Source organism: Gossypium arboreum, chromosome 5, assembly GCF_025698485.1.
Source record: "Gossypium arboreum isolate Shixiya-1 chromosome 5, ASM2569848v2, whole genome shotgun sequence".
Taxonomy (NCBI): domain Eukaryota; kingdom Viridiplantae; phylum Streptophyta; class Magnoliopsida; order Malvales; family Malvaceae; genus Gossypium; species Gossypium arboreum.
In genome coordinates, this window is record NC_069074.1 from 92,745,440 (window position 1) to 92,765,921 (window position 20,482).

At 31.4% G+C, this 20,482-nt stretch overlaps 2 protein-coding genes across 2 annotated transcripts; both read right to left on the bottom strand.

The window, feature by feature from the left end:
- Positions 1–1,187: 1,187 nt before the first annotated feature.
- Positions 1,188–9,313, bottom strand: LOC108489472 (nodulin homeobox). The gene is made up of 17 exons (XM_017794043.2): positions 9,031–9,313; positions 8,176–8,227; positions 7,891–8,016; positions 7,644–7,802; positions 6,735–6,818; positions 6,527–6,655; positions 6,086–6,304; positions 5,564–5,692; positions 5,347–5,442; positions 5,073–5,234; positions 4,469–4,763; positions 4,256–4,381; positions 4,105–4,174; positions 3,622–3,685; positions 2,629–3,141; positions 2,506–2,540; positions 1,188–2,213 (listed from the first exon to the last, which is right to left on the bottom strand). The coding sequence occupies exons 2-17, from the start codon at positions 8,215–8,217 to the stop codon at positions 1,688–1,690; spliced, it is 2,775 nt and encodes a 924-aa protein (XP_017649532.1). The 5' UTR covers positions 8,218–8,227; positions 9,031–9,313; the 3' UTR covers positions 1,188–1,687.
- Positions 9,314–11,005: 1,692 nt separating this feature from the next.
- Positions 11,006–13,503, bottom strand: LOC108487583 (protein NOI4-like). Its single transcript, XM_017791954.2, has 3 exons — positions 13,317–13,503; positions 11,409–11,594; positions 11,006–11,327 (listed from the first exon to the last, which is right to left on the bottom strand). The coding sequence occupies exons 1-3, from the start codon at positions 13,320–13,322 to the stop codon at positions 11,283–11,285; spliced, it is 237 nt and encodes a 78-aa protein (XP_017647443.1). The 5' UTR covers positions 13,323–13,503; the 3' UTR covers positions 11,006–11,282.
- Between the last annotated feature and the right edge of the window lie 6,979 nt (positions 13,504–20,482).

Below are 20,482 nucleotides of genomic sequence, written 5' to 3' on the forward strand. Positions count from 1 at the left end.
ATCAATCATTGAATCTTCAAATCGTAGCTTGAGGCCCACTAATCAAACATTTTTTAAAAACTTTCGAATAATTTAATTACAATTTTGTAATTCTTTTAAGTTGAGTGATCAAAATATAAACTTAGCAATAGTTTAATAATTTTGAATATAATTTACTAGTTGGACCTGATATTAAAATTTGAAAATTAGCACAAAAACCTGTGTCATATGTTACAATCTTTTATAAAGAAATCCCCCTTTTTTTGGTTATTGAAATGATTTGTCCATTTGGATTAAATGATTGAGTTGATAGGGTAAAAAAGATCTTTCACCAATGACAATCATTTGGATTGGAGGGAATTTTTTATTGTCAAGTGAAATGATGGGAGAGCAAAAAGTATAAAAATGATAAATTATTTTGACATTTGATTGAGGGCATGTTTGGATGAGGATGGAGTGGCAACTTTCTTAAATACCCCTTGATTTTTGGTTTTTTGGGGGGCAACAAACACAACATAAACCCCTAAAAAGCCCTCAAATAATTTCATCAAATTAAAGAATCTAAACTTCATTATGTACAGTTCTTTCTCATTCTCTGTCCAATACCAAACCTTTAGGGTCCTCAATTAATTGTGGGGGCAGCAATAATAGTCTTAAATGCCTCAAATTGCTCAACATAAAAAAAAATCACCAATGACTCAATCTCATTGTGCTGCAAACAGTTTGTATGACCCGTAAATGGACCCAACCCCAAGGATGTCATGCATTTCAGGAGTTCTGACCATAACATAAGCTGTAACTTAAAAACTTTCACCATTGCTTTTTACAAGAAATATGGTGACAATGCTGACTAAAAATTACTCTCCTTGATGAGAAGAAAGAAGAAGAAAAAGTAAATAAGGAACCCCAAAACCTGAGTTCGGATTCTGTCATCAAGTTTGGTTTTTCATAAATCCCTTCATTCCTATTGAGATACTTCAGTAAAATTACATTTTGTTCCCCTTTACTCAAAATTTAGATAAATTGATCATTAAATTAAAGAATAAATTAATTTTTTTATTAAAAAACTTATCTATTTCTATTGTAAAAAGTTAACGTGGCTAATAAATAACCAGACAGTTATACTTGGTATGCCACATGTACCTCATGCCGACATACATGAACTAGCTTTTAACCGTAAAAATGAAAAAAAAAATTAATAAAACTAATTTACTTTTTAATCTAATATATAAGGACTAATTTAATATTTTTTGAGTAAAGGGTGCAAAATATAATCCAACACTTAATACAATGGCCTCCACGATACTTTTACCTGTCCAACACCTATATTCAACACATTCATGTACACAAGTAGGAGATATCATCTCCAAAGACACTCCAAAAGAACATAAACATATCAACGTCGGACACTTACATATCTAACAAACATATCAATGTCGGACACATACATATCTAACAAGTCAAACCAAAATCCGAGTAACATAGGTTAGCATGTCAAAAGGTAAGTCCACCTTCCTATTTCCTACCTAGCTGCATTATGTATTCTTTTTCATTTCGGAGGGGGGTAATTTTAGTTTATGAAAGTAAAGGGTATTGTCCTAAAAACATGGAATGGATTACCTGTTATGTGTTTGTGAGATCGAAGCTATATGGGCTTATATTTCATTGCTAGTGGCATGAGAAAGAGAAAATCAACAAAGACTGAAATTTATTGAGGTCGTAACATGAATATTTTGTTTGAATCCCACATAACTCTCATTACCCCAAGCTTTTTTTCAGCATCTTCAAATGAGGTACCTGTGGATTCAGATGGGTAGGGTAGCTTCACCCATCTATCAGCCTTTAGGTCGACCACATCGACAACACACGACCCTGATTCCTCCAAGCTCTTTCCCCACCATTTGCCTTGCACCTGATGCACTTTTCCCTTGCCAATCTCCTGACCTCTTCCATCTACAAGCACTATAAACTGACCTGGCTTGCACTGAACAAATTCTGCAGCACCATAATCAACAAATTCTGGAGCCACTGGGTTTTCACTGGTGTTCATTCTTGACATGCTTCGAGTGCCTCTGGTATTCGATGGGGTAGTCTCTTGACCAGGACTATCAGGAGCTCTTAATGAATGACCTTGTTGTGGCCCACCCTGCTTTCCTGCAAAGGCATTGTCAGGCTCTGGAGGGGGACGAGCATCCTTACTTAAGCGTGCCAGCCTAGCCTTCCGGTTGTTGAGCCTGATGGCAGTAAAATAATTAGTACCAAGAACTTAAAAAAATGTGCAAAAAGACTGTTAATCAACAGAATCTATTAACTAATAAACACGAATTATACCAATCAATGCTTTTGAAGCAACAAAATACATGTTTCTTACCATAGAACTCTTAGCATACCAGTTACTATAAGTTTTCTGAATTTCTGTTTTTTCCCCAATTCTTTATTTTTATCATTAAAGAAGCTACCTCATAATCTCAGAATAGTTTCTAGAACTCTTGGCATGTAAAATACTACAAGAGGTGTCTTCCTTACCAGTTCCTCAGCTGTGAACATGTAACCTCTGAGCCCTGCGAAACAAAAAAAAACATGTTATTTCAAATGAATAACCAAATTAACTTTAGATCAAAAATAAATGTCTAGAACTATTTTACATACATGATGACTTAATTTATCAGCCCATGATTGTATCAAAGTAGTATTTCGTTGCATTTCAGGTTCATCCAGAAGGGCCCTTTCCATTATCGTCACTTGTTCGTCATTCATTATAGTTCGCTTCCTTTTCCTTCTATGCTTTTCTTCAGTTTGAACGGTTTCAACTTTTTCATCTTCTCGAACATCTGCATTTTCTCTCTGACGCTCTGCTAATTTATCAACTGCATTTTTACCCTTTGTGGAACTTGTATCTGACCCGCTTGTTTCAACGTTCTGCACATCTCTATCAATCTCTTTCAAACCACTAGGTGTAATAGATTTATCTTTATCATCCATCATGTCTCGCCTTGTTACACCATCAGCTTGATCCATATGACTGTTTCTGACATAAAAATGCTCTTCTTGGAAAGCAGAATTCTCAGACATTTCTTCTTTCAGGTTACCATTTCGATTATTAAGATTTGGAGGTTCTCTTCTTAGTAAAGGAGACGAGCAACCCCCTAAACTTCGATCATCCTATCAGTTATAAAACAATGCTAAGTGTTGGATTTAAAAGATAAAGGAAAATGAAAAATAAGCCAAGAGATTTCATGTGCACCAATGCCAAAATAATAGCTTCTGACACTAAAGATTTCGCTAGAAATGATATTATTATAACGAAGTTCACTGGTCCAAAATATAATTGGAGCTAAATCTGTCTTATGTCTTACTTTGTCTCACCAATCAAACATTTTTTGTCAAACATGGCTTGAAGTTTGAACCACCAACACTTATTATTTAAATTTGTTTTACCAAATGAACTTCCAACATTCACTTATTGTTCTGGCAAATTGATCTTGAAAACTTGACTCCTCAAATCTACTTTTCTATACTTTTAAAAGAAGCAGATAGTTTCAAAACATTTAAAGTATAAAAACGAAGAAAAATACCGTACACGACAGAGGGATCGAAGATAGGAACAGTATATTAATCATTTATAAGATAAGGAAGGTTTACCTGAACTCGGTTTTCTTCAAATTCAGAAGGATTCATCAGTAATTGTAAATTGTCAAAGAATACTCTGAAAAAGAGCATTTAAGAAGATAAATCAATAATGTCGGACCATCCATAAACTCAAACAGATAAGTGGGTAGTAATGATCTTGAAACATGGATCAATTTGAATACAGCAAGCAAAGCCTCTGAAATGTGTTACACTTGCTAGAAAAGTAAAATTGTATGGACAACCCTTTTAAGGATGTTTTAAAAATGAACTATATCACTCATGGTAGCATATCAAAAAGATGCCACACAAGATGAAATTATATTAAGGTTTAGTTAGTATGAATACTCATCGGTTGAATGTGGTGATTCAAACATTTTTGTGGTGTTGCAAGAAACCCGTGCTCGTTTATACAGGAAAGCATAATATAGCAAACTGTTACTAAGTTCTAATGCTACTTAGCAGGAATTTCATAAATAAAACATGAACCCAGATCACCTCAAGAGCTGCAGATCTTCCATATTCAGAAAAGTAGGAATCAAAGATTCTGCATGACTCAACAGGGAACCTACATAAACAGGTTACTCGTAAGGAACAAGATAAATTTTGCAAAGAGGAAAAAAGAAACCAAGTTCAACAAGATACTTACGCAGGTTCTTCTGAACAGCAGAAGCTTTCTGTGGACCAGTGATGAAGGCATAACTCGGTAATAGCTTAGATGGATCCATCAGCAAGCACCCAAGAAACTTGTGAAGGAAGAGGTTCCTCTCCTGCTCTGTGGATTAAAATAGATAATTCAATTAACATAAAAGAATCCCACATATTTCCTACAGAACTTGCTATCACTCAGGTGGAAATTTACCTTCACAGATGTTTGGAATAAAACAATCAAGATTTGCAATTATTTTGACAAATAAAGATGTTCTTTGATGCACATAGGAAGCCTGAGACATGTTACTGTTAGGGATAAAAGTGAATTCCAGATTTGATGTGTTCGATAGATCCGATGATGAAACTGAATCTAAAGCCCATCCAGCTGCAGCAAAGACTTCATAATACAGGGTAGCATCTTCTTCCCTTACAGGGAGATCAGCAGAACACCACATGGACAGAAAATCTCCATGAGAGAGTGAAAATATTGCGCTCAAAAATTCAGTCTGAAGTAGCATAAAAGAGGCAGTCACAAATCTTACCATAAAGCATGCAGACAAGGGATAATATAGAACACCAAATGTGTCAAATTTACAAGACAATCCAGCAAAAAGTTCGAATATTTTGCCACAAAAGTTTATAAGGTTTTCATCTTCTGGGAATTATGCAAATTTTGATAAAAAAAAACTAGTAAAAGAGAAGTTATAGCTACCATATCTTTGAAAATAACATTCTACTAGCAGTCTCAGAAGTACTGATATAGCATCTCCAAAAACCTAAGGAGCAAATTTTGAAGTCTGACCATAATAACTTACAAAGTACACAGTGATGTATGATCGAAAATTTGAATCATCGGAGAAGATGTCAGCTAGACGCATTGCATTAAGTTGAAGAAGCCCCATAGGATAGGTTCTATCAGAACTAGCACTGAGATGCTTGGGATTTTTACTAAGTCCTGTCTTCAACAACTCAAGGACCTGCCTCATTATGATTATTGTATTAAAGGCAAGCATCTAGGCAGACAATTCTGAGTACAATTCTCTATCCAAAAAAATTAAGAAAAAGTTGCATAACCATCCAAAAACTAACCTCAAATGCAACAGACTTTGCCAAATCCAGGCTTGCAGGAGAGCTGGCAACCTCATCAAGGTAAGAAATGCTTTCTGCTTCACACAAATGCAATAACTGCATAAATAGGTCACTTCATTTATGTTAGTGCCACATTGGAAAGGAGCCGTAGAAGATTTTAAAACATCTCAAACCTCCACATGTATAGCCAAAACAGATACCCAAGCCTAGGACTTACAATTGACAGGACTTTAGCTTTCAGCCTAGATAATGCAGCCACAATTGCAGAGGATTCTGCAAAATCTGGCGCATGTAACTTCAGGATGGATTGAGCCAGAAAAAGAATACCACCTTTGCCACAGAGTTCCTGAAGCCAAAGAGGAAATCACATTGGTCTAATTAAAAAATGCAATAAATCCCAGTGGATCATAAAAATACTTCAATAAGTAAAGTCAATAGGACTCAAACCTTCACGGGGATCTCCTGAAGATCTTCCATACAATTATTAACAGATTACGATGAGTACGCTTTATTGAAACCATAATTTTTTTTAATTGCCTAAATGAAAATTTTAACATTTTAGATCTCAGTTTCTTTTGACTCATAATCTTCCTCTTGTTTTCCACAAGGGAATGCCAGTAAATAAATAAATATTTTGGCTAAAACGAATTACGTCTAGCAAGAAAGGCATGCAGGTAATACCTCTTAATACATTACTTTATGCCAGATGAATACATAAATAATATGCTGGTATGCAAACCTTATTCTTCAGTAAGCGCTCCCGGAACGGTTTTTGTTGGCACAACAACTGAAGGAACTGTAATGAAGCCTCGCATTGTTGGCAAAGATAGTTAACCATTGATTCAGTTGTTGAACTCGACTTGACACAAATTTCGATATGCTGAACAGATAGCTTGTTTTGGAGAAACCTGACAACTAAATGAATTGCTCTGCAAGCTACATCCATAAACATGTCAACCTGTAATGGAATTTAGATCAATTAGGTCAACAGACATAATGGATTGAAGATCTCAATAAGACTATATAGTATTGTCATGAATTGCTAAGGAAGTGGTGAGTAAAGAAAAATAAGTTAATAAAGATAAGAGCAATACCCTGCATAATAATTCCATAAATAACTTTATGTAAACCATCTCATTTTCCCTCAAATAAGTTCATAATAATGTCAACTCAGTCATACCTTAGGATGTGCCACCATCACAAGAGCCAGATCTTGCCACTGTGAAGATATACATCCAGTCAATAGATAAAAACTACATGCAACAAGTGCAGAAAGCAAAACTGGCACAGGACCTGAATCATGGATGTCCTACAAAATGAAGCACGTTGGAATAAAGAGAAAAACAAATTTGAGGAAGATAAGACATGAAGTAAAGGATAAAAAGAACCTGTCTATAATCATTGAGAACAATCAGCACATAAAAGACCAGATCAATCAGCTGTTCTGATACTTTTACATCATCAAGCAGAATCTGTAAACATTATAAAAGTATTAGGAGAAAAAACCCCACAGTAACAAAAAATCTTCTAAACCTTCTACGTTATGTAGTATATTGGCAGGTGAACAAAGAAAAATGAAGCATTAGAATGAGTTATAAGATAAAGTAAACAATGCAGTTATAGTACTAAACAAGTACCATCTGTAATAACCATAGTTCTGTCTTTAAGTTAAGGGCCTTCACAGAGCAAAGGTGCAGCTTAAACTTGAAGTCCTTTAGAAATTTGCAAGATGTTGCAAATTTATTCTTGACTTAATCAAGGATGTATGTCGATCTCAAGGTATAGCTGAGGCTTGCTATATATATAAAGCATTACAGTACTGGAGGCAGAATATAAGTTGTTGTTATCCAAGTTATATCTAAATAATATATTTCCAATCTTATAACTAAGTCCAAAGAACAAAATACGGGATGAAATAACACGAGGAAAGTTTAAAATTAAGGAGCTAAACTTATTTATCCTACAGTATCCCTCGTAACCAAGAATGATTTCAATCTTATACCTAAGATCAAAGTCCAGGCATTGAAATGAATGAAATGAAAACAGTTGACAGTTAAGCAGTGACTTATTTATCCTATGCAGCAGTATCCTTCTTCCAGCCTTCATTTTGATGTATTAACATTTTTCCAAAGAAAACTGAAAAGTACAGAGATATAATGAAATTGTCCCTTTATTGCAGTTCAATTTGTATCAAGTCCTTGTTATATTCAAGAACAAACGCAGCAAATAATGGAAAAAAAAAGAGAATTAAAATTATTAGAATAGAAAAACAACCAGATGTGTATAATTAGTGCAACCTGCTCAAGTTTAGTATGGCGAGGGGCTAATTCACACAAGGAATGCAAAATCCGGATGCCACATAATAAATATCTGAGCAGAGCTTCATCTCTATCAGATGACACAAGCACTGCAATAAGGTGCAAAGGAAGAAATCCTGCAAGTTTTTCCACGTCAATCTGAAAGATAACACAATGCAATACAAGATGTTTCAGTGGAAAAGCAGAAGAATGATACCATGACAATAATGAAATGAGGCACTTGTACCTTTACATCTAAACCTTTTTCAGTAACAAAGTGAATGGTAAAATTTTCAGAGTCTCTCAGCAACTTATTCAGCTCCTGTGAGCTCAGCCCATGAATCTCCTTAACCACTGAAATCAAGTCAATTGCCTGCTCATAAAGCAAAACACATCTGAGAACCTGATGAACTCAACTTCCTTTTTTCTTTTTTATAGGTTAAAACACAGAACCAAAACGTTGCGCTAAGGGCAACTAGGGAAAAAGAGATGATATGCAAATTCAACATGCAATTTGGATAAGAACACCAACCTGTTCAACAGTGGATATTGCTTCTCCCTCGCCTTGCCTCATGTTCAAAAACCTAGCAGCAAACAATGTATGACTAAAGGCTAAAGAGCATAGTTGGTACTAAACATGAGGTTCGTCCACATAAGATAACTACAGAGATTGTATTCCATTATTTAGAAGAGCTTGAATAGCCCCTAACAAAGAAGACAAGACAACTATAAAGAATTCTCCACCACTTCTCAAACCAGCCAGCCATTGAAACTTAATAGTGCTCCAGAAGGTAATCCCTACTCCATTTTCATCATTCCCATGTTCTTATTTTCACTACTATTATTAATAAATCTTTCAAGAATGCTAAACATGCATCATACACCCAATTCAACCTAAAAAATAATATCACCAAAAAGAAAAAAGCAGTGTGCCACATGGTAAAACCATTCAATTATAAAGAATTCCTCACTGCTGCACCACAAACCAGCCATTGCTAAAAAAATTCAACCTTGCAAGATTCAACATACTTATAATATAGCGTTGAAACTTGCAAAAGCATCCAAAATCAGTCCCTAACAATAAAAAATAAAAAATAAAGAAAGCCCTCCAATTCATCATCCCCGTGTTTTTTTGTTTCACTAAAACAGCTTCCAAGATTTCTAAACATACATCTACACTAAATAAACATAAAGACAAAAACATGTCGTTGACCAAAAAGTCAGCGTCTTGAAAAAAAAATTAGAACCCAAAACCTAAAATCATTCAACACTGAAAATGAATTCGAAGAAATGATACATTCAACAAGCAAAAGTAAACCAACTCATACCCCGAAAAAAACAGACCATAAGTGAAGGAAACAATAGAGGGAAGGGAAAAAAAACTTACCTTTAAAGGAAAACTTTGGGAAAACCCAAATTGAAACCGAATAGGAAAAAAAACCCTAAGAAAATTTTGAAAAAAAAAAAAGAAGGGTCAAAATCAAATTTTCAAGAACCGCTAGCATTGGAGAGTAGCAGCCGCTCTTCGGCTTTGTAGTTCGGCTAGCCCCAGCCCACAATTCGTTTCCTTTTGGTTGTAATTTTGACTAGTACTAGAGGGTGGATTTGTCTAAGAAAAACGTACATAAAAGAAGCTTGTTGGCGATTGCATGAGAAGGTAAAAAGTAAAACAGTTCATATTTTAAGGAAATTAAATCATGTAATAAATTTATATAAAAATTAAATATGATTTTAGTGGTAAAATTACTATGATTGAGATTATATTTTATCTTTTTAATTTAAAAATAGGTAAATTAATTTTTATACATTAGATCAAAAATAAATTAATCATTCTGTTAAAAAATTTATTCATTTTTACTATTAAAGACCTATATTTGAATGTCGATTGAAGTACACATGGCACATTATATGTAACTATTTATTTATTTTATCGATTCACGCTAATTTTTAACAGTAAAAATAGATAAAATTGTTAACACAATAACTAGTTTGATTTTCTATCTAATATATAAGGACTAATTTACCTCTTTTTTAATAAATAGATAGTAAAATATAATCTAATTTCTAATCTACAATACTTTTACCCATTTTAGTTGCAATAGTAAAGTTGGATAAAAATACCATTGAGGCCCCTGTGTTATAAGTTCCTCCTTTACTAAGAAAAAGTAAAATTAATCTTTGTACGTCAGATCAAAGAGTAAATTAAATATTTTTGTTAAAAAATTCATCTATTTTTACTGTTAAAAATTAGTGTGCTTGATGGAATAACCTGACAGTTACATGTAACATGCCAGGTACACCTTTTGTTAGTATTTAGGGGCTAATTTTTATCAATAAAAATAGATAATATTTTTAACAAAAAAAATTAATTTATTTTTTAATTTAACGTATAAAAATTAATTTATTTTTTTTAGTAAATACAAAACGTAAAATAATCATTAGTTGCAGTGTATAAACAAATCAAAAGACCCTAGTTGCTGTCATACAGTAGCAAACTCCTCAGCCCATTGGTCAGGTTGAAGAAAATCAAAGAACCACCAAGTAGCTTATAAAAAAGTATTAAATTTTCAAAAATATGCCTTTTTGGTGTACTTATCCTTGGCCAGGTTGTGGGTTTTTTTTTTTTTTTCTGCTGGGAAGTTCAAATTTACTATTTATTTAATAGTGAAAAAGTTATATATTTTTATTATTAAATTTAAAAAAAAATATATTTTTTAAGAACTTATTCAATATTCAACTTGAATACTAGCCCTATTTTTAGATGAATTTAGTTACTTAGATCCACTCCTTTTTAAATAAAACTCCCCAATCCCATATTTGTTTTCTTAATCAAATTATTATATCGAGTGAATCGTAAAAATTTCAAACAAATTCGGATCACTTCCACTCGTTATAACGATCTATTAATATATGGGTATTCATCTTAAAAGCTCCTTTTTATACCCCTGCCCAAGTTGTGGCAAAATAGAGCTCTTGTTATCGAAGCTCATACAATCTGCAAAAGATATATTGAGAAGATCCCTTGAAGACGCCCATCAAATAGTCACATTTGACAGGTTTTTTTAGGTGGCAAAGCTCGATGAATGGGGCCTTTCCCTTATAAATATCCCCTTCCACCGAAGAAACAACTTTCCTCATCCCGCACAATGTGAACCGTCCCCACCGCAATACCTAGCCTCACAACTTTACAATATGTTCCAAGTTTTTCACCATATTATATCTATATATATCCATGTCCAAATATACACATCAATTCCGTACAGTTCGTTTATCAGCCGATGACATGTCCACGAAAATATACATACATAAATACATGTGTGTGGAAAGAAGAGAAGAGAAGAGAAGAGAAGAAGAAAGAGTCGTTTGACAAACACGCGAATCCCTCGTATGACATGAAGAAAAGAATGTCAATAAAAGCTTTACAGCTTATAACATGAACAAGGCAAATGACAACAACAAATAAACTCAGCTTAGCTTCTAATAATATAATAACCCACCAAATTAGTACATATAGATACAGTATGTGTGTTTATCTTTTTTTCTCCCCCTCCCACCATAATTAAATCTTATCTTTGTTTAAGAATCCATGGTGAGGGGCTTGAAAGTACTTGTGAAAGCTCGTATACGTGCCAGACTTCATCAAGATTCAGCCGGTGGTGCTTGAACGCAGCAAAGCCATTTCTTCTGAAAAAGAACGGATTTGGTTAATAACAATAATACAAAGATGGCAACAATGCAACAATGAAGTGTATGAAGTTTACTTACGCTCTGGGGTTTGCTAGGATCCGGTCCAGGTTTACTGTGAGCATCAGCTTTTGCTGGTGACTCAGGTTTGCCACCTGTTTTCTTCTCATCCCTTGCCTTGTTAAAAATCACAGTAAACCCTTCAGCCGATGCAGGATCATTGACATCCCATTCACCAAATTTCGGCAATGGCCGACCCTTGTCCTCCTAAGCAAAAAGTACAATGCACCCATTAACATCCTCATAACCAAACAGACAAATTTTAAAGCATGTCTAAGGTTCCCCCGAGTAACCAATAGCTACAACATATTCAACCGCACATCATAACAACTTGGCCATAATTTTTAGTCCTAAAAAGTTCTCCATCATATACATATCAATACCAAACTCATCAACAAGCAAACAATAGTCCGATAGTAAAACAAGGTTACCTTGATGGTTCTTAAACTCGAAAAGAACCGGTACAAGGAATTAGAGCATTTGATAGACCATTTTTCGATGTTTACCATAAGGCTACTATAAAGGCTTTTGCATAACTATTTGGACGGTCTTTTTGAGGTCATATTATACTCATCTCTATATAAGCATCGGAAACGGGTATTAGACACAGATACTTGGAGAAAAATAAAGTTAAAACCAACCAAAACCTCATTATTGGTTCACAAAAATAACTGTTTTAAACAACCATACAGCCATTGACTTGTGACAATTTTTATCAATGGGAGATGTTAGGTGGGCTGAATAGTGAAAGAAAAGACATGCCTCCATAGCCACAATACAATCAATTAGACATTAAAGCCTACGGCGCATGAGTATGGAGATATGACAACCCAAAAATCCTATACATATATGAAAATAAAGAACTTTAAAAATCGAAAACATCCAAATTTTGATAATATAATATAGGTTTAAATATAACCCTTCAAAATGAGCAATAAAGGGGTTAAAGTACTACAAAAGCTCTTGTATTAGGATTCGGATTGTATTTTGCTCCCTTTACTTTAAAATAAACAAATTAATACTTATATATTAGATCAAAGAGCTCATTGATCCTGCTCATGTATGTCATCTTGAGATGCATGTGGCACATTATAGTACAAGACCGATATGAAAACTTTAACAGAAGGATCAGATTACTCTTTAATCTAACAACCTGGGACTAATTTACCCATTTTTAAATAGAAGAATAAAATGCAATCAACTCTTGTTACAAGAATTTCCATTTATACTTTTCATGGAGGATACAGTGAAAAGTTTTAACTTATCTTCAAAACAAGATAGAAAGGAATCTACCAAAATATCAACCTTGAAGTGACATATCCAAGCATAAAGCATTGCCATAGATCCAATAAAGTACTTCATAATATGAACAAATTTATATAATTATGATAAAAAGCTAAATTTCCTTAAGCAAAACTTCACTATCATGAATGATCCTATAGTGGCTTCAATGTTTAACCAAAAACTATATTCAAAATTAATGGTACATAAACAGATCACCCATTTTGCTTAATGAATGCCATTTTTCATTTAATATAAATCTATCTTCCAATTTTTAATCACCTTTTAAAGAAAATATCAAATTACCAACCATAAAATTATGTTATTACATAAATAAATCGATAAAATGCTATACAAATAAAAAACAAAAATTGTTCAAAACGAATTCCCAGAAAAGCTCACCAAAGAAAACATATAAAAAGATAAAAAAAAAAAAGGATCAAGTTTTAATCCTAAAAAAAACAAAACTTGCCCAAAAATCAATCAAAACAATATAATAAAACCAAGAACAAAAAACCCAAAAATGATATGAATCAAAACAATCCAAAGCTCAAATCCATAAAAGAAAAATCAAATCAAACACCAAAAACTAATCTCTTTTTTAACGAAATGAGAAGACAAAAAAAGAAAACCAAAAACATTACATACCGACATGAATAATTGAGATTGGATTGAAACTTTTTTGTTGTTGTTGTGAAGAAAGAGAGAAATAGAGGAATTTTAAAAAGGGAAAAAAAATGGAAGCTTTTTAGGGAGAGCAGATTGAAAAAAACGGAATTTTTTTTGACAGGAAAAATGAGACACTGGAAGGAGGAATGGCAAAAAAATAAATAAATAAATAAATGGGGTTTGATTAAACGACGTTAGTTTTGACGGTTAATGGGAATGGGTGGGAGAAAATCTCGCATTGTCTTGTCCAACAATTTAAAAAAAAAATTAATCTTAATTTAAATTACTATATAATAGAATTTGCTAATTTTAGTAAAAAATGAGCTTTCATGCTAATATGGGGATCAATCCAAGTTTAGGAAATATTTTTTTAAAATAAAATTGTACTTTAATTGGTAAAATTACTATAGAGGTCCCTATATTGAAAGTCAGATTGCATTTTGTTCTTTTTACTCAAAAAGTAAGCAAACTAGTCTTTATATGCTAGATTAAAGAGCAAGTTAGAGATTTGCCCGATGTTGGAAGCTGAGTTGTGGGGGTCTCTATATGTTAGATTAAAGAGCAAATTAGAGATAGACTATATAGAGGTAGTTAACCTGTTAAGCGATCATACTCGATATCAGAACTTTTTGGGGGAGAGTGAAGGATTTATTGGAACGAATAGAGGAATTTTGTGTGGTACATGTATTAAGACAAAAGAATAGAGTAGCGAACGATATGGCCAACCTTGCCATGAGAATGAATGTTGAATGGAAAATCTTTGACGAATCTTGCTAGGCGGTGTATAATATTGTGGTGGTTGAGGCTCCCAACTCAATGACAAGATAAAACGAATAAGTTTCTATTTTGCTTTGATACTTTCTTTTTGAACAAAAAAAAAGAGCAAACTAATCATTTCTATTAAAAATTTTATCCATTTCTACTGCTAAAAATTGGCGTTGCTGACAAAATAACCAAATAGTTAAATGTGGCTTGCCGCGTGTGCCTCATTTTAACATACATAGACCAATTTTTAATAGTAGAAATTGATGAATTTTTTAACAAAAAAACCAATTTACTCTTTGAACTAGTCTACAGGGACTAATTTACCCATGTTTTAGTAGAGGGGGCAAACTACAATTTTGACTCTTAGTAAGTGGACCCTTCTCCTAAATTTATATATCAACAAGCATTGGTTTAATAATAAGATATACTGCACTCTTAAGAGAAGACTCGGGTTCAAACCTTGGAGGCAATATTGTTGGAAGAGGTAATCACGAACTTTGAAATAATTAGTCTTTATGTATCATGAAAGAAACAAAATGAATTGTCCAAAATGATTGATTCAATGCCAACTCATTTAGAAATTACAAAAAAAAAACTCATAAAACTTTAATTGAGTTGTTTTTACTCATCAATCGAGACCCAGCCTAGTTAGAAAATTATCAATAACTCATTCTTTTTTCAAAGTAAGTTATATTTAATTATGAGTATTTTTGTCTTTTTTATATTTTTATAGATTAATAATTAAATTACGAATAATGAAACTTAAACCAAATACACCATGAATTTCATTCAACTCTACCGTTTCAACTAAAGTATCATCTAGATTTTACAAAAAAAAACATTTAATAAGTATATTTGTTTCGTAATTTTATTCACCCACACCGTGGATGCTTCATAATCTAGTCTATATTTAATTATATTTATGCCATACTCGTGTATCATATAATTGAGGGATAAAACAATATTTAGTTCTTGAATTTAACAAATTTTCTCAATATGGTCCCTAAACTTATTTGTCCATGTTAATTTCAAAACTTGACAACTTTTACCAATTTAAATTTGGTTTAAGGTCTGATTAAATTTAATATGATGACTATGATTTTTTTTTCGAGTTGATTAGTTGCTAATATTAATAGTAAATTATGAATTTCCATCAACTCTAAAACATAAATTAAACAGTCAAAAGTTAACATAATTACTCTAATCACCAAAATGTATAACTTTTGTTAAATACAAGTGCCACATTAGATAAAAAAACACAAGTACCATATTAAAAAAATGTCAAACACAAGTACCTTGTAATATCCCAAAAATCCCCTTGGTTGTAAATAATACGAGATAAAAATATTGGTGAAATAATGTATAAAATTAAAGAAAGTTGAATCAAGAAGTATGGCATAATGTATTAAATTAAGAAAGGGACTAAATTGTAAAAATATGAAAAGTGTTATGACCCTAACGTAAAAATTTAGAAAGTATGAGGATAAAATATAAATATGAAAAGGTTAAGGGGGCAAAAGTGAAAATTTACCATTTTAAGAAAATGGGTGAAAATTTTGTAAATATTTTTTAATGAATTTGAAATGGAGACATATTGATATATAAAGTTTGAAAATCGAAATATGGACTAAATTGAATAAAGTGAAAAAGTACAGAGATTAAAGTGTAATTTTTTTCAAATTGTGGGTGAAGGACCTAAGTGAAAAATTTCCATTATTAAATAATATTTGGATACGCAATCATGAGGTTAGAATATCTAAGTGATGAGGTGTAAAGAAAAAGGGGAATTTATGGAAATAATGCTTGAAATGTGGTGGAATTTGATTGGTTGATAGTACAAGGACTAAAATTGAAATAAAAGAAAAGTATAGAGATTTCTAGAGGGGAGAAAGGTGGGACGACAGCAAAAAATAAAAGGGAGGAGAAAGGTGGGACGGCAGCAACTAGACAACAAAAAATAAAAGGGAGAGAAGAAAGAAAGAAAAAGAGAGAAAATCTTCCATGAGTTTTTTTTGAGTTCTACCTTAAAACCATAGCCTAATTTCACATCCTACAGTGTTATGAGATTGTTTTCTACTATGAAAATCAACTAGTTGAAGAAGAAAGTGAAGAAAAGCTTGGTGAAGCAAAGAGAAAGTGAAGGATAATGGGAGGGGAAAAAGAAATAGATGAAGGTAAACTTTAGATTGAAAAGAGAAATGTTGAATTCACGGGAAGAAAATAGGTAAGCACCTTATTGAATTCACGAAGGTTTACCTTCAATTTGATGTTAAAGTGAGATAAATTATTAAGAAGTTACTATGATGAGATTGTTCAAAAAAAAGTATGGATAATGAAATGAGAAGAACTTATTTATCAAATCATAGAAGACCAAAATGTTTCAGTAAACAATTCACCAAAAATTGTAGAAATTGAGTTTATTTGAATCAAATTTGAAATTAAAGTTTATTAAGTCTAGTTCTACATAAAAGCAAGCAATGGAATTGTAGATTTTGAGATAAAATGTTTTTTATAAGACAATGCCAATATGATTTTAAGTTTCCCTATTCTAACTTTGAAAAATCATTATAAATTATACAAAAAATTTAGAAGACAAAATTTATATGCTTAAAATCTTAATGAGTCTATTTTTAAGGAAATAAATGACAACATAATACGAGACTTGTATTGAAAGATATTTAATTTTTAATGAATAAGGGTCAGAGCAACCTAACAATATAGCAGGGGAATATTTGAAGAAAAACTATATTAATTGGCTTAAGCAGAAATTCTGAAATATTTATGGTAAAAAGTTCATTGAGCCTAGTTTCAAAAGCAAAAAGCAGATCTTAATTTCGAATTATGTAGGCTGAGATATAAATAATTTAGTAACTACTACTCAAGAAAATAATTTTGTTAAAAGTATATGTATAAAGAGTGAAAGAATAATTAATGTTACATCTAAGCATGCCATATTGAAGGTCAAAGATTATTATATAAATACATGTACATATAGGATGTCCTCAAGTCGTCTCTCAGTTGGGCTCAACATTTTGAATCTTTTCTGCTTGGAACCAAGAATGGATCTAGGCATTTAAAGATTCACCATCATTGCTCAGAAGATTGGGTGTTCCTATTTACGGGTGGAGCAGTAACCAGAACCTCCGAGAATGCCTCAGCGAGTGGAGTGGTTCATGATTAGGATGGAAATTGGATTTTGGGGTTCACATATTATCTGGGCAGATGTTCACCTTTGGAATCAGAACTTTGTGGTATTCTTCATGGCATCCTCATTCTTTTAAATAAGAGGTATAAGAGAGTCAGGATCCAGACGAACAATATGGAAGTGGTCAGAGCCTTAAATATGGAAGAAAATGTGGACTACGACATTACCTTGCTTAGAAGAGTCAAAAGACTTCTGCATTCTGAAGGACAGTAGGAAATCATGTATGTTCCTAGAGAGTATAATCTAGTTGCTGACAATCTAGCGAAGATAAGCCTCTCTTGGCAGACCTCTCTCCAGATATTTGAAGTCCCCCCTGATAGGGTGGCTACATCTATCTAACAAGATAAACCTTTTAGTTTATCTTAAAGCCTTTTAAGTAGCCTTTCTGTTCATGTCTTTTCACAAAAAAATAAAAATAAAAATAAAAAAGGTATAAAATAAATTAATGAAGTCCTAGTTGATAAATTGCAGGATGGAAAACAGGCAAAAACATAATCGAGGTTGCGACGAGCACAAATCAAACAATCACGTCACGATGTAGAGATTCTAGAAGTTCCGGCGTTACCCTTGAATTTTTAAAAGATTTACAAATTAATCACTACTTGACCTGAAATAATTGAAAGAGCTAACGAAAGCTCGATTAAAGCCTGAAAAATCAATTGAGACTTTATTATAAACATCAATTGATCATGTTAGCTTAAAATTATAAAGGAATCGAACCAAATTTCTTTAAAGTTGCTTCGGCAACGAATGTAACATTTTAATATCTAAATTAGCAATCGAATCAACAATAAAAGTGTTACATACCAAATAATGTACTAAGCCAAAAAAAACTATTAAAAATTTATTAATAAATTCACATTTGACAGAGAAATGTACGTAGTGATGAGGCGAAGACGTGGAAGAGGAACAGATAACGGCAACGGGAAGATGAGCTGGCAAACGGCATGGTGACAGTGGACAAGTGATTTGCTGGCAATGTTTGGAAAACAGTTTATTGAGATTTAATTTATTAATTATTCTTTTAATTAAATTATAAATTTTAATTTAAATAAAAAATCTGTTAATATCAATTTTTATGTTATTATTTTTATTTGGAAAATAAAAATAAATAAAAGACTACGCGTTTTCAAAAAATAGCTTATGAAATCTTTTTGTCCTTTTTTAATTTTCATAAATATTTAAATTTAAATTTTAATTTTTATAATTTTTAAAGTATTTATTGACGTAACATATATAAAAATAATATTTTAATTAACATTTTCGTTAAAGAAAAATTATTTGAACTTTTTAAAAAATTAATAATTTAATTTAATTAAAAAAGAAATAAAAGTTAAATTAAAAAATCTAAATATTAAAAACTAAATTTATTATTATACCTTATCAAAACAAAATTATCAAATTTAAACATAATTCAATTAACTTATATAAATAATTAATTATTAAAATACAACAAATGCCAACCCCAAAGTTTGAAAGTAATATAGAAGATGCTCATTACACTATACTATAATATTATATTTTATTATTATAACATTAAAAATATTATTTAATATTAATAGTGTTTTGGGTCTGAGATATTTTATTCTTCCCATGGAAAGAGAAGACAATTAGATAAACCCAAAACAGAAGTCAAGGAAAAAAATCCAAACATATAATAATATATGTTGATCAAGTTTTAACTTGATTAAAATATATATTATTGTTAATGTAGAAGGACGTGAATTTGAGTACGCTAAAACGTATTATTCTCCTATTTATGAGTTGAAAACGGACTATAGGTAATTTTAGACATTATGTCAAAAAAGCAGATATAATCTGAACTTATAATGAGATTATCCAAAAAATAATACATGAAAATTTATTAAAATACATTATAAATTAAATTTGGATAAATATGGATATAGGAATTTTTAGATTAATTTGTGGCATACAAATTCATTAAAAAATAGAAATATATTATAGTTTGATTCGGTAAATATCAAAATTATACATAAAATTTTATTTAATTTGTAATGTTATATATCAATATTAGTTTGATGTATTTATACACATCAAAATTTAATTTTGGTTTAATTTTCTTATTTTATTGACCATGTTATCTATGTGATACAATTTTTGTTAAATTACGAGTAAATTGCTAACATGATATTTTATTAACCCGATTGGTATGGACATTATTGTTAGAGGTGTGTTGGAAAAAATGAGTTTAGAAAATACAATAGAAAATAAATTTAGGGAAAAACTAGAGTTTGAACAATTTTTCCAAAATAATATCAAGATTGTGATATTAAACACTTAATCAAAATTGTATATTTTTTATCCGTCTAGGATGAGCACTTCAACCTAGTAGCCTTCTCCGTTATCCTCAAGCTCATGTTTGCCAAGTGTGAACTCACTTTGAATAAGAAAATTTTTCACAAAAATTACCAGTGGGGTAATTTTATAATTTCTCTAAACTTTTGAGTTAAGTCATAATCAGAAAATATATCTAGAAATTTTCTAAAATATTCTCTTCAGAGAATAATGACTTAAGACTCTCTTTATATAGGGAGAGTTTAAAGAGTTTAACTATGATTAAATTAAGAGAATGATAGGCGACACACCCAGTAAATATTACTAAGCTTGTTGCCCCTCACTTATCATATGAGGTGGATTTTGTTAATTTAATTAATTAAATTAACTAAATTAATATCCTAATTAAATAATTTTCTCAATTCAATTTTAATTTTGTTAAAAACATGACAATTTTATCTTAGAAGAATCTATAAAGAAATATCTTTAATTTCTATATTTAATGGATTTATTATGACTAATTAGTTTAATTTTATTTTCGAACTTCAAATATTTATTTATAATTGATTAAGAAATAATTCAAAAACCTTAAATTAATTCTCAAGTCATTTCTATACTCAATGAGAAAACGGATTCATGTGACCCAGTTCTCTAACTTTATCATTTACGTTCATTTGGTGTTACATGTATTTCATTTCTAGTTTCACGAGCTAGTAGATGAACTGATTTGACATATATAATTAAGGCTCAAATAATTTATAATTAAGTTTCAACTTTTTACATATTAATTATAAATTTATTTAGTCATGAAGTCGTTCTGTTATAGTATAGTAACCGAGCTTTCCCTAATTTTTTGTCATTACGAAATCTACTTAATCAG